Here is a 13830-nt window from a genome sequence, read left to right on the forward strand (position 1 = left end):
TCTCAGCAGAGACAAAAAGATTGAATGGGCAAGGGAACTCATCTACCCTGAGGCCCATTGGTGAGGCACTGTGGAGGGCACGTGCAACATTCACAAAGCTGCCCACCAACTCCAAGTCACAAAGGGCATGCTCCCTCAGTCCTGCATTTATCTATGCATGCAAAATCCCTGAACACCTAGAGAAGGGGGCTTAGAAATCAGGACTGATTCAAAGCATGACTCATCAGTTCCTTGGTAACTCTGGCTGATTTCATGAAGCATTCTGTTTCAGTCCAGCATACTTCCCCAGTGTTAAATTCCTTATCGTTTTAATTTAAACATCATGGACTTAATTAAAGTGTGTGAGCCTATGTAAAACTTACCCTATGCACAATGTAATGAGGAATGTCCATCTATGGCAATCTTCCAAGCATTTTACCCATGGAAGTGGGGGCTTTAAATACTGCCCAACCTGTCTGCGGGTAAGAACATGCGTGTTCTTCAGCAACGCCCATACGTTTACCGGAAGATGCTGGCGGCGGAGAGAGGGGCAACGCCTGTAGGTTTGATTATTCAAACAGAGCAAGCAGGCACAGTCTCTGCGGGGACTTTTTTTTTTTTCGTTGGCTAATAATCAAAGTGCTTTGATTATTGCTGTGAACTCCACCAGCAATTTTTTTATTATTGCCCTTTTAATGTGCAGTGTCTTTCTGAACGGGAGGGCCTGGGGGCTTTCACTGTCAGAAAAGGCAGAATCAGAGTGGGCTCGCCAGTCAGGTGAGCCGGTGTTCTCGCTACAGAAACCACTTCTGCTACCAGGGGCTCTGTGAAAGGAAGTAGAAAGGTTAGAGGAACCAAAATCAAAGAGAGAGAGAGGGACTCACACGCATGTGGCTGGGAGTTAGGAGTTAAAACTATAGGACAGCTGCCCACCTGGAGCACAGAGAACCAGAAATAAGCACAGGGAAGAGAAGTAATGGGACAGAGCCTGCATTCTCTGAATCTTTACAATCTCAACCAACAGCCAGCTAATACCACCAGAGGGCCCCGCATTAGATGCAGGCTGACTGAGGTGGGAGAGAGACAGTGAGGAGCCATTACCCTGGATTACTGACACTAATTCAGGCTGCCTGTTTCTGTACCTGCATAGATGGTGGATCTTGCACAGAGGGCCCGGTGCTGTTTGACATTAATACCGAGTGGCCGTGGCAGATCAGCCTCCAGGAAAACGGGCTCCCCATGTGCCTGGGCAGCCTAGTCTCAGAAAGCTGGGTGCTGAGCAGTGCCAGCTGTGTCAATGCCAGGTAACAGCAGGATCTGACTTTCTGTCTCCTGGGTCCTATTGCTTTCAGAACTCACCTCCTGCTTTTGCTTGTGTTGCCAGTCACCTCCCCCTTTCTCTGTGTCACAACTTGATCTGTCTTTGCACATGTGCTCAAATATGGTTGTTTAAGTGAATAGTAAAAGGCAGAATGGTGAGCCTGCTAGAATACTTTCCATATTCCTACAGTAATGTTTTTTGTCCCCCTTATCTTCAGCGCTCCCTCCCGATACTCTGTGCTCCTGGGCGGAGGCAGCAGGAACTCTTACAATGTGCAGCGGGATGTGGCAGAGATCATTGTACACCCCAGCCACTCGATGGTGTCTGACAGCCCCAGTATTGTTCTGGTCCGACTGGCAGAACCCGTCTGGTTTTCTTCCTCTGTTCTCCCCATTTGCCTCCCGGATCCACTTCTGCTGCTCCTCCCTGAAACTACATGCTGGACTGCAGCATGGACATCAAACAACCGTAAGGCCAAGTACTATTCCCTCAGAGTATCAAAGGCAGCTTATTATTCACAGGCAGAAGGTATTTTCAGAAGGGGGTGTAGGCAGAGGTAACAATGGGAAGGGGAACAGGGATTTAGCGTTGTGTTCTCTGGAAATATTACTAGCTAGCTGACTCTGAGAGTCCCAGGGTCTTATTGTCCATGGTTACCAAACTTAACTATCTCTCTCCCCAAGAATGAGCTTTACTAGCCAAACCATTGCTGCAGGCCCCAGAGGGGAGGAAGGGTCCATGGACAGTTTCTCTGGGGGTGAATGTCTACAAAACAGCAGGTCAGAGTGGAAAAGAATGCCCCTAGCATTTACACAAAAAACATGAGCCAGGGGAACTCAAAGGGAGCATTAAGAGAGTCCATTTCTTACTATTCCCCTGGATCGCCTGGATTCCTTTGCCTTCTTTCACCCAGTCAGGATCTCAATGCACTTTGCAACAACATGTACTTTCTTAGCATGTAGACAGATGAATGCAAAACCAGTGGGTTATGCACCTCTACCAGCAAATGGAGATAGCGAAAAGCAGACATCACATATATATACTCCTGCAGTGACATCAGCCCGCCAGTATTCTCCGTCTCCAGTAGATGGTAGACATGCATATCCTTACTGGGGATTGCTTTAAGTTTTAGAAGGAGAAAAGAAGAAGGAAATTTAATTCGCCCCACTCTCCTGTGGTGATACCTTATGGTTCCTCCTTCAGTCGAGAATTCCTGAGGCGATATCCTTGAATCCCTCCCTCAAATGACTGCCTTGGTCCAGAAACTGGTTTTTGGCCGGCGTGGATTTAGCTGTTAAAAAAAAAACAACAGCTGAAAGGCAACGGGTGCAGGAAGCTGAGCATGGTGGCGAAGGTATATGCCCTTTCCCCCTGCAGCTGGAGACTGATTTTGTTCTCAGCCGGGAATGGGCTCTCTCCTTCAGTCTCTGTGCTCGGTGCACCAATCCAACAGTCGTTCCTGCCTTCGTGGGAGTTTGGGGGACATGAACAGCCTGGTGGGTTGAGCAGCCTTTTGGCTAGGCCCTGCTCTCAGGCTTTTCTTGTTTGCTGCACGGTAGGCCATGGTGGTGTTTTGTGTGCTTTTTTTCCTGTGCATTAGGCTACCCTCTTCAGTTCTGTCAGGTTGTGTGAGTGCATCCGGCTGTGTGTCCAATTTGTGCACCTATTTAAGCGCCTAGTTAGATGCTTGGTTGGGTACCTGGTTGGGCGTCCAGCTGGTTAGAGTCGTCCATCTGTATGCCTATTCACATACGCTTATCTATGTGCACAAGCGGTGCGGCCTCTTGGGAGTCCAGTTTTGGGTGCCCATCAGGGTACAGTGATGAGCTCCTAAATTTTGAATGCCTAGTTTTTTGCAGTGCGGTAACAGCTGGACGCACACTCCTCAGATGCTTATTTCAGCATACTGATAGACTATTGGCGCCTATAGCAAAGAGACCAAAGCACCTTACCCTCTGTGCTGCTTGTCATATTTGGGCATCTCAGCCTGGCATTCCCTCTAACTTGTGTCAGCGTTGCTTGGAGACTTAGGGGGAATTGCCTTTGTCTGATTTTACTAAGGCTGATTCTTCCCAGGCTGATGCGAGACTGGGAAAAGAGCTGCCAGAAGGGTTGCCTAACTCTGGAGCTCCTCTAACTGGTTTGTCAGTGGGGGATGGTAGTTCAGTGGGCACAGGACAGATGCCCCCTGGTTTAGGCATGGATCCCTCTGCCTTTTCTTGGGTAGAATTTTTTTCAAGGACTACAGTCTTTTCTAATGGGTGGAAGTGCATCTTCAGAATATCCCAGTCTCGCACATTGTGGGGAAAAGACAATGTGAGAGCAGGCTTTCTCAGCAGACAGAGTCTGGAACCAGCAGAATGGAAATTGTCAAACGAGGCATTTCAGCTAATAGTGGGCTGCTGGGGCCTTCCGTTTATGGACTAACTGGCGACTTCTAGCAATGCAAAAGTTCCTTGATTCTTCAGTCGCAAGAGAGATCCAAACTTCTTGGGCATCAATGCTCTCGTGCAAGAGTGGCCAGAGGGCAAGCTGCTGAATGCTTTTCCCTCATGGCCCATGTTGGGCAGAATGATTCAGAGGATAGAGAGTCACAGGAAGTTGGTGCTTCTGGTGGCACCAGATTGGCCCAGGAGACCGTGGTATGCAGATCTGTGAAGGCTCCTGGTGGAATCTCCCCTCTGGTTTCCGGTACACATGGATCTGCTATGGCAGGGGCCTGTTCTTCACTAATATCCGACTAGATTTTGTCTTGTGGTATGGCCCTTGAGAGGGCTCGGTTAATAAAGCGGTGATTCTCGCTCGCAGCAAGGTGGCAAAGTTCTCCACTTCCTTAGCCTATGTGTGAGTTTGGCAAGTGTTTGAGGCTTGGTGTGAATATCGAGGGGTTCTTCCTCATTCGGTTAAGATCCTGCTCATTTTGGAATTTTTGCAGGATTGATTGAGTAAAAGGTTGGCCCTTAATTCCTTAAAGGTACAGGTGGTGGCTCTTACCTGTTTTTGAGATCAGGTGAATGGTGGGCCCTTGTCGGCTCATCCAGATGTGGCTCATTTCTTGAAAAGAATGAAGTATCTTCATCCTCCCTTGCAGTTACCAGTGCCCTTGTGGAGTCTTATTTTTGACCGATGTGTAACCTTTCCTAGAGGTTACTGACCTTAAAAAGAGAGTGTTTCTTGTGACAATTTGTTCTGCTCATCGAGTATCTGTCTTGCCGGGAGCCGTTTCTATGAGTGACTTCAGGGGTGATACAGCTGCGTACTGTTTCTTCTTTTTTTTACTAAAAGTGGTCTTGGATTTTCACTTGACTCAGTCTAGGGAAAATGATGCGGAGGAATCTCACCTGTTATGGCCCTTGGATATCAAGAGGTATTTGGAAGTTTCTGAACCTCTCAGAAAGATGGACTGGCTGTTTATACTCCATGGTGGGCCGGCATTGCAGGCTATAATATCCCACTGGATTAAGGAGGTAGTCATGGTCACGGATGCTGTGCAGCCATTGCCCTTCAGGTTAGGGCTCAGGCAATGTCATGGGCGGAGGTTAGATTGTTGTCTCCCATCGACATTTGCTGAGCTGCGACGTGGTCCTCCTTACTCACCTTTTCCAGGCATTATCGCTTGGATGTGCAGGTCAGGGAGGAACGGCCTTCGCACGTGCAGTTTTGAGTGGACCACGGGCAGCCTCCCACCCTGTTCGGGAGTAGCTTTGGCACATCCCACTGGTTTTGGATTTACCTGTCTGTACACTAAGAAAGGAGAATATACTACTTACCTGATAATTTCCTTTTCCTTAGTACAGACAGTTGAAGCCAACTTTCCACCCTTAGCTGCCGAATGGTTGTGCTATGGTCCTCCTGGGTGGCTGTGTGTTCCAGGGAGTGTCAATCCAGTCCCTAGATTACTGTCATTACACTCATTGTCTGAGCTCAGTTTTTCCTGTTGGATCAGTGCTGTAATGGTTATCTGTTAATAATCAAGTTTTGTTAGTTTGTCCACAGCTTTTGTAGAGAATACTGGCAGGCTGATGTCCGTGCAGGGGTATATATACTGTGATGTCAGCTTTGCTCTGTCTCCATCTGCTGGTAGAGGTGCATAACCCACTGGTTTTGGATTCACCTGTCCGTTCTAAGGAAAAGGAAGTAAGTAGTAATTTCTCCATAGTCACCTGTGGGGTGGACAACCTCACAGCACATTTTTATGGAAAAAGGGAACTCTCCTGGGGGAAAACACTGAAGGGGAGGTCTCGGCCTGTGAGGAGAGAACCTGAGCAAGGTGCTAGGAATTTAAAAAGTCAGAAGTATAATGCCCGTAGCCCAAGATATGTGAGCTGCAGTATGTCTTCCAGATACAGCTTCCTCTTCCCCTCTAATCCATACCTATCACTTAGAAAAGGAACTTCATTCTGAGAGGTTTAGTTGAGGAGAGTCCAGCCCTTTGGTTACTATCCTCAACAGAATCCAGAACAGGCAGTGAAGACCTTCCTCCTGTGACCCGGCTACTTCAGCTGACAATCTGGCCTCTTTCTTTTTTTTTTTTTGTCAAAATCATTTTTATTAAAGAGCAACCCAGGTACAATCAAGAACCAAACTCTGGGAAAAAGAGCACAATTCGAATCAAAGAGTAATAGCAAAGCACATTACAAGAGCAATTCCCCAACATAACAAGGTCAACTGGAACAGCACCCCGTGTACTCTCCTTTTGAGGTCCTCCGGACCAAGAGAAGCAAAGAAAACTCCAATCATATCCCACCGCCCAGTCACAACACAGACAACCACAAACACTCCACACATTACATACAACCCCCTCCCCCCCCCTACCCTGGGAGACTACCCCCTCCATGAATAGTATTGCCCAACATTTGCAATGAAGAGACATCAACCTTCCTTTCAAAGTGCAACCCCCCGTAATAGACAATGATCACAGATCAAGGTTCAAGTCATAAGACAAACCAGGTGGCGTAAAAGTTCCAATCACTTCCAAGAGGACTGATATCCAGCTGCAGTTAAAGTGGATTGAAGATCCGACGGTAATAGGCCATAACAGGTTGACCAACAAGACTGGTATAGCAGATCCCTTTCTCTCTCGCTGTTCAGGGTAACCAGCCATTCCATTTGCATGGAAAATGCCAGCCGCCCAAACCAGGCCCACAGGTTGAGTGCCGTATCTGGTGTTATCCAGTCAGCTAAGATAGTGCGGCATGCCAGCAATATTGCAGTATGGCCAACTTTATCCAAAGACAAAGGGAAGGGCTCCTCGTAAACCAGAGAGAAGCAACTTGCCTGTCCACCCAATAGAAGAGCCAGTACATTGAACTACTAGTGCAAGCACCTGCATCCAAAATGGTCTTAATACAGGGCAAAGAAACAACCTGTGTGCCAAAGTACCCGTCACTTGATGACATTTAATACACCTGGCCTCTTCTTTACCCTTAATTATTCAGGAGAATTTGACCTAGGGAGTTTTCTAAGTTCTCATTCATACATAAAGCTGAATGGAAACAAAAGTAGCAACACAAACTGATTGGATCGCTTTAATACCCAGGTGGAATTTCTCTTCATTGGAGTTGCTTGTACCTGGGGTGATCTCCATGTCAGAAGGGACCGGGTGAGCCAATCCTGTTCTTTTCCATTGTGATGGGCTCAATGTGTCCCTATCGGCCCACCTGGAGCAGGTCTTCCTCTCCGAACTGATCTCAGCCAGTAGTGGGCCTGATAGTCTGGTACTGCCCAAGGGCAGATTCTGGACCTGCTATGCTCCCAATACTGGGGATTAGAAGGTGAATAGGGAGCCATTTTCAACTGTGTGATTGAAAAGCACAGCAGGCAGCAATGCCTAAGGGTCATTTATGTCTTGTGACCAATTCAGCAACAAAAGGTGGCAAGGATTCCTTTATTAACAAGGAGAGAAAAAAATGATTATGTTATTGAGCAGAGAGCTTAGCAATTAAATCTTTGAGAGCTTGTGGCTGCAGCAACCTCAGCTGGAATCAGCTTTCTGGCCCAGACTCAGTGATATCAGGGGGGCAGGGCTTAGCTCCTTCTGCTTCTTTCAGCTGGAACTGGGGATGGGATCTGGCATCACAAGCCTTCACTTGCAACTACCAGGGGATATTTCTCCTATTTATATTTCCCACCCAATTCACTTAGCCCAGCCATTGCAACTACTGGCCTCAGACAGGGGCCATGCACCAAGGCTGCTTCTGGAACTCCACAATCATGGGCCCTTAATCCAGCCTCCAGGTGTCACCATTGCCATGACTCCCCCCATGTGATTAGGCATGGGAAGAGATGAGTGCTGGATGTCAACTAAGTGGAGGTTCTTGCATGCTCATCTTTCCAAGATGGTAGACTATACACGAGGAAGTGACTAAAACTGTCCTTGATAAGGAGAAATATCTTACGAGCGGTCATGCTCTCCAGTTGGCACCTGGGATATATCCTTGGCAGTGTAGACAAAAATAATTGGGCAGACTCAGTGGACCAATTGGTGATTTTCGTGGATCACCTGCTATGTTATTACATATATATGGTATGTAGTACTTCAAACATATTCTCTGAAGTCATCTGCTTTGGAAATATTAATGCTGAGGAGCCTGAGCCAGCCAGGTCATGTGATGAGAGTCACCTCTGTCAGTTTTGCATTCTTCCACCTGCTGGATAGGGTAGCCAATAGGATGGTATTTGTCTGGGCTGGCTGGTGTTCATCAAGGGAGACCGGCAGCCATTAGAACCTTTCAATTGCCGATGTAATTGCTGGTATTTTCCTGACCATGGGCTTCTGCAGCAAAACATTTCTACCATCCTCCAGAACTCCTCCCATCTCCTGATCTACCCTCCCCGTGGACCTTTTCTTCCTTGGCCATGGTGGCAGCAACAGTGACAAGTTGCTAAGATATTTGGGCTAGGTCTGAGGCAGTGCATGCTCTGCTCACAGGCCCCACCTCCTGTACAAAAGCCAGAAGGGGGTGGGGCCAGCGAGAGGCCTGGGAGCAGAGCATGCGCACTGGTTCAGTCCTTGCCATCACCATTGCTTGACATAGGCACGGCCCCTGCGGGAAGAGAAGATTGTGGAGGGGAAAGGAGTTGGTTGTGGAGCAGAGGGAAAGAGAAGATCCAGGGGGAAGGGGTAAAGGGACTGGCCATTTTTTCTTCTATTTCTCAAACCTAGCAACCCTACATTCGGATGGAAGTCATAACCCATGGCAATTTTCCTTCTTCTTTGTAGAATTTAGCACTCGGGTTTTCTTATCCCCTTGTCTGAAAAATAGCTAATTGGGATTTCTGTTGTTAACAATTGGAAGGTTTTCAATTTTTGGGAAAGAAATATCCCAGACAGAAATACAAATGTGTTTCACATGTGCAGCATGCATGCTACATGTTCCAAAAACATGCTCTGTGGCCTTCACGCATGGCACATGTTCAATGCCATGATAAAAAAAAAAAAAAAAGAAGAGGAATAACTGGAGGCTCTACTCACACCTGTAAGTGACTCATGGTGGCATCACGTCCTATCATGGTGGCACCAGGTGTGATGTCATTAGTATGGAACTATGACATCAGATGTGGATAGGCAGAGAGGACTGAGGGATTACTTGAAGGCTGAGATCCCATTTCTTGCGCAAAAGGCGGGAGTATCCAGAGACGCCCCAGTTAAAGGACAACTTTATGTCCTTACAACTGTCAGTTTTAGCGTCCAGGAGATGAGGCCTCTTTCTGGCTGGAAGCTAGTCATAAAAAAAGAAAAGATATGTTGCTGGTAAGCCTGTTTGAAAATCCAGTTCCTGAGCTGCTGGGGGGACAGGGGGGGACATCCAGCTTGTGACCAGTAGGCAGAACAGCAGGTGATGCAGCTCAACCCCCCATTCTACTACAAGAGCTGACATTGGTATCCTTGTTTCTGCTTTTGGGCACAAAATGGATGCCCCCAATAGCTAAAGAGTGTGGTTTTCAAGCCGGTAACCAGCAAATTCAGAGCCGTCAACTGATCCCATCTCAGGAGGAAGACTTTAGGTTAGATTTGGCTTTTTGATACCTCACTTCTGATTTATTTTGGTACATGTAATGCTGATTTTTAGTGGAAGAAGCAGGGACTACAAATACCACAATCTACTAGGGCAGGGGTGCTCAAACCGGTCCTATGGGCCCCCCTCAGGCAGTTGTTTTTTCAGGATATCCCTAATGAATATGCATGAGAAATCTTTGCATACACAGGACCGCTTTGAGCACCCCTGCCCTAGCGGATTGTGCTGTACCTGCACGAGGGTATAAACTTTAGAACTAGGATTGGCTAAAAATCTCCTTCCAGAAACTGGGTTATTTAACGATTTTGTAAAATCTTTTGAGCAGGGAAAACTTGTGCCTGGCTAAAGGTTAGAGCTGCCTGTTTTAAGGATGTAAAAATTGTGCATGACAAAACAGCAGTCTGGGACCTGCTAAACACATGCTTTCCATGTCAACTTATTCCTCGTTATCTCAATGTTACTTAATGAGGTTTTCAGGCTATCTGTTGCATCAGTCATGTATTAAATAGCAACTCTGTAAGAAGGAGGATTCAAAATTCCTTGAAGGTCATCTGTGATCCAGCAGCGATGGGAAGAAGCAAATTCGTCTTGAACAGAAAGTAAAGTCTTTGTTGGTTTTCTTTATACAGTCAACTTTGGTTCAATCCAGAAAACAGGAGGGACAGTGAGCTCCCCTACCAGCTGCCTTGGTCTGTCCCAGAACTTGTCACTCTGCATAGAAATGTCAGTTCCTGGAGCCACTCTGTACCAGGTAATCAGCAGCGCTATAACCTTCACAAATATACTGTACCAGTTAACAATCAGCACTTTGCTCTCACTTATTATATGCCTGCTGTAGCAGGTAACTAGCAGCATGCTGCTGTCATTTAGAACATAAGATTTGCTATACTGGGTCAGACCAAAGGTCCATCTAGCCAGTATCCTGTTTCCAACAGTGGCCAATCCAGGCTACAAGTTCCTGCCAGGATCCCAAGGGGTAGACAGATTCCAAGCTGCTTATCCCAGTGATAAGCAGTGCATTTCTGCAACTCCATCTTAAAAATGGTATATACATGCTGTACCAGATAACTATGTGCACGTACAATCAGCCTCTGCATTCTGAGAAGGGCGGGAGCTGCACGGAAAAGCATGCTCGGAGGAAGATGTTTGGAGGGTGTCCTGGGGCAGGACCTGCCCATACACACTCATTTATGTATTTTATAAATGGAGTATGTGCAGACATCATTAAACAATAAACATGCACGCGTGTTTTACCCCTGCCAATGAAGGTGCAGATATTACATCTGACTTCTCTTTTGTCTGTAGTTTTTGGGTGACGGGGAGGAGCTTAGGGTGTGGGTGAATAGGTGAAGATATGGGCCAACTGGTGGAGGTCTTAGCAAACTGCTGCTCAGAAGTACGTGCCCGAGTATTTTATAAGCGAGATATGCGCATACATCAGCCAACTTTATGAAATACCTGCCTCTGCATGTAAACTGAGGATTATTACATGCATGTGTTAGTTATTTAATGAGCAAAATATATGTGTGCACTTTTATAAAATAGGTGTATAAGACATGTGGATGCTTGCATTAAAAACTGTGCATGCACTGAAACATATGTATATATGTTTGGGGTGGTGATACGTAGTATTATATAAACTGAGTGGCTCCTGCTGCACAGATTATAAAATACAAGGGTAACTGTAGGTGCACCGGCTTATGCATGTGTGCATCTTATTTAAAATGACCCTCCCTATGCAGGAAAACCTTTAGTATCTGTAGCCATATAGGATCCATATTAGCGGGGTCCCAGCAGGAGCCATGGTTTATGGATCTCGCATTCCTGGCTGTGGACTGATTTCAGAGCAGGATTTTTTTTTAAGAGATTTCCATGCTGCATAGAGAAAGATTGAAACAGAGCGCACTCCTGCTGATTGGGCAAAAAGGGGAAAAGATTTACAAGTATTCAAAGAAAAATCAATCTTAATTATAACGAGAGCTGGGGAGGTGCAGTCACACTCCTGCTGGAATCACGCCAGCCCTGAAGCAAGAATCAGCAGTTTCCAGCCTGAGCACTACCAGAGGTGAATAAAAGGCTGCTCGGGCAGGGTGCGTTTCCAGGTATTTCTGTGGGGGAAGTAGAGGTCAGTGATGGAGCATCCTGTGGCAGTGCCTCCTCCTGCGTGTTACGGGTTCTGACGTGTACCCGCTCTCCCAGTAGTAGTTGTTGTTCAGGACTCTAAGAGGCCAGAAAGAATGTGGATGAACTGAGCTTCTGAACCTGCTGCCCTGTCCGAGCTCAATAAAGTTTTCAGTCGACCCTCTTTGTGATCAGAATGTCTACCATTTTCTTCTCTTTCGCTCCCGAAGGCACCTTTGCCATAACGCTTTTCACTGGGAGCTTAAGGCTTCTCCTGCCCTCTCTCTCTCAGGTGCTTGGGAACACACATGGGGTCGAGTACTTGGGGCTTGATATGCCTCTCTTGATGTCTTTTCTCCTCAGATGGACGCTGGAGTTTCCCTGGTCTGCCCATTCAAGGATGCAACCTTCTACCTTGCTGGAATTCTTCCCTCCGAGCAGAATTTCAGCTTCGCCAGCCCGAACTCTGCCTTTGTCAGGACCGGGCCCTTTGTGGCGTGGATCAAGTCCCACATTCTCACTTGACATGGCACGCAGAAGGCTTGGGGGAGGGAGGTGGGGGATTGGAGCATGGTTCCTGGGCTCTGCTCTTTGAGCAAGCCTTTATTGATAGAGTTCAAGCTTAGTTTCTTACTGAGATTTAATTGCCTCTGCCGAATGCACTGTGTATGTGAATGTTTCTTAAATGGTGTTATACCTTTATTATTGTATTTAGATGGTTGTTTTTCTGTTGATGCATTTTAAGCCTTAAGGTTATCGTACACTGTTGTGATGTAATTACGAATGACGGTATATAAAATCTTTTAAATAAAATAAACAAAAATAAATAGCAGTCACGTGCATAAGCACAAAAGAAAAGCAGATAACTATTGCTTCCTTTCCTACTTATTCTAAGTTTTTAAAGTTTGTGTAGTATTTAGGCTTGAGCTAAATGTAGAGTAGCATGAGTCCTCAAATATGCAGTGAAAAATGATGCATCTCAGTCATATCATGTTTCAGTACAGCGTAATTGTGATATTTAGTTTGTGCATTAGATGAAAAGACTTCAGCTGAGAAGTGGCTGATGTAAAGGGTCTCCTGCTGGCTGGCACTGTAGCAGCATTATGGGTGAGGACACAGAACTGTGAGACTGGAAAACCAGGTGGGGGAGGCATCGGTGGTTGGCTCAGTACCTAAGGACCCGATGGAACGGGTTGCGATGGTAGGTCACCGATGAGGGTGTCCAAGCGCTCGAGGAGCGGTGCCAACACCGAGGGTGCCGGTTCCGGTGCCGATATGGGAGCTGGCATTGGTGGCGACTGGAAGCCCCAAAGAGCATTCAGCATTTTCTGTTAGACTACACGGTCCAACTCCTCTCTAAAGGCTGGCGTGGATAACATGGCGCCTGGGGTAGAAGGCAGGCGAGGCGTCACCGGAGCTTCCATGGGAGTACGTGAAGGCTCAGTGCCCGACACCAATGTCGGTGGGGAACGCCTCGGGGTCCTGGGTCCAGAGGAGGATGGGGGCTCCTCTCCCTGGGCCCTCTTCGGAGGTGACTCGGTCGAGGTCGATGCCGCTCCAGTGTTGGTGCCGGCATCGGACAGCGATGCACGTCAGTGCCTGTGGCAATGTTTTCCACGATGCTCGGCCTGGTTCTTCTCCAGCGCCGAGGACGATGATGCAGAGGCCTTGGAGTGGGTCGATGCCAGGGACGGGCAGTCTCCCACTCCTCGGTCTTCTTGACAAGGCATTGATGGAGAGGGGTCCAAGGAAGATAGACCCCCTCAACTCGACACACCCTGCACCAGGGTCGATGGAGCAGAGCGCTTGGATCCAAACAAATGCTCCATTTTCTCTGGTTGGGTGCGCCAGTCTTTGGGGGTCATCTGGGCGCAACTCGGACACCGACGGACTTTGTGGGAAGGCCCAAGGCACAGGACACAAATGTTGTGCGGGTCCATTATGGACATCATCTGCGGGTACTCAGGGCACTTCTGAAAACCGGTCGCCATGTTTGAAAAAAAGGGCGGAATGCGGTCGATGTCCATCGGACTTACCGAGCTTCGGAGGAGTCGATGTGCGATGGAGGACCCCGGGACGGGGAAGGAGTCGAAGATAAACTTCAAAAATTTCTGTGAAGGAAAGTGTGAGAAAAAAAACTTTCACAGAGCTCCAGTAACCGCGAGGCAACTTACATGGAAAAAAAAAAAAGAGAGACTGAAGGGGGACCCCTTGTGGCCACGGGGTTAGTGGCATGCTGGGCATGCTCAGTGTGCCAGTCAAAGTTCTAGAAACTTTGACAAAAGTGTTCCATGACAGGGTTTCATCTGATGATGTCACCCATCTGTGAGGACTGCCATCCTGCTTGTCCTCGGAGAACTGTGACTAGCACTGATCGCTGTGGCACTGAGC

The 13830-nt window shown here is 47.5% G+C and overlaps 1 protein-coding gene across 1 annotated transcript; it reads left to right on the top strand.

Moving 5' to 3' along the window:
• The first annotated feature begins 483 nt into the window (after window positions 1–483).
• LOC115097867 (plasminogen-like) lies at window positions 484–12238 on the top strand. Its single transcript, XM_029613998.1, has 5 exons — window positions 484–538; window positions 1130–1283; window positions 1518–1768; window positions 9948–10069; window positions 11803–12238. Exons 2-5 carry the CDS (start codon window positions 1219–1221, stop codon window positions 11962–11964), a joined length of 600 nt encoding a protein of 199 aa, XP_029469858.1. The 5' UTR covers window positions 484–538; window positions 1130–1218; the 3' UTR covers window positions 11965–12238.
• The last annotated feature ends 1592 nt before the right edge of the window (window positions 12239–13830 follow it).

The sequence above is a fragment of the Rhinatrema bivittatum genome, chromosome 8 (assembly GCF_901001135.1).
Source record: "Rhinatrema bivittatum chromosome 8, aRhiBiv1.1, whole genome shotgun sequence".
Classification (NCBI taxonomy): Eukaryota; Metazoa; Chordata; class Amphibia; order Gymnophiona; family Rhinatrematidae; genus Rhinatrema; species Rhinatrema bivittatum.

Coding starts and splice junctions, on each gene's coding strand:
- LOC115097867 (XM_029613998.1), top strand. CDS start 1,219: ATGTGCCTGGGCAGCCTAGTCTCAGAAAGCTGGGTGCTGAGCAGTGCC. Junction 1,769..9,947: donor AGCATGGACATCAAACAACC/GTAAGGCCAAGT, acceptor TTCTTTATACAG/TCAACTTTGGTTCAATCCAG. Junction 10,070..11,802: donor CTGGAGCCACTCTGTACCAG/GTAATCAGCAGC, acceptor TTTTCTCCTCAG/ATGGACGCTGGAGTTTCCCT.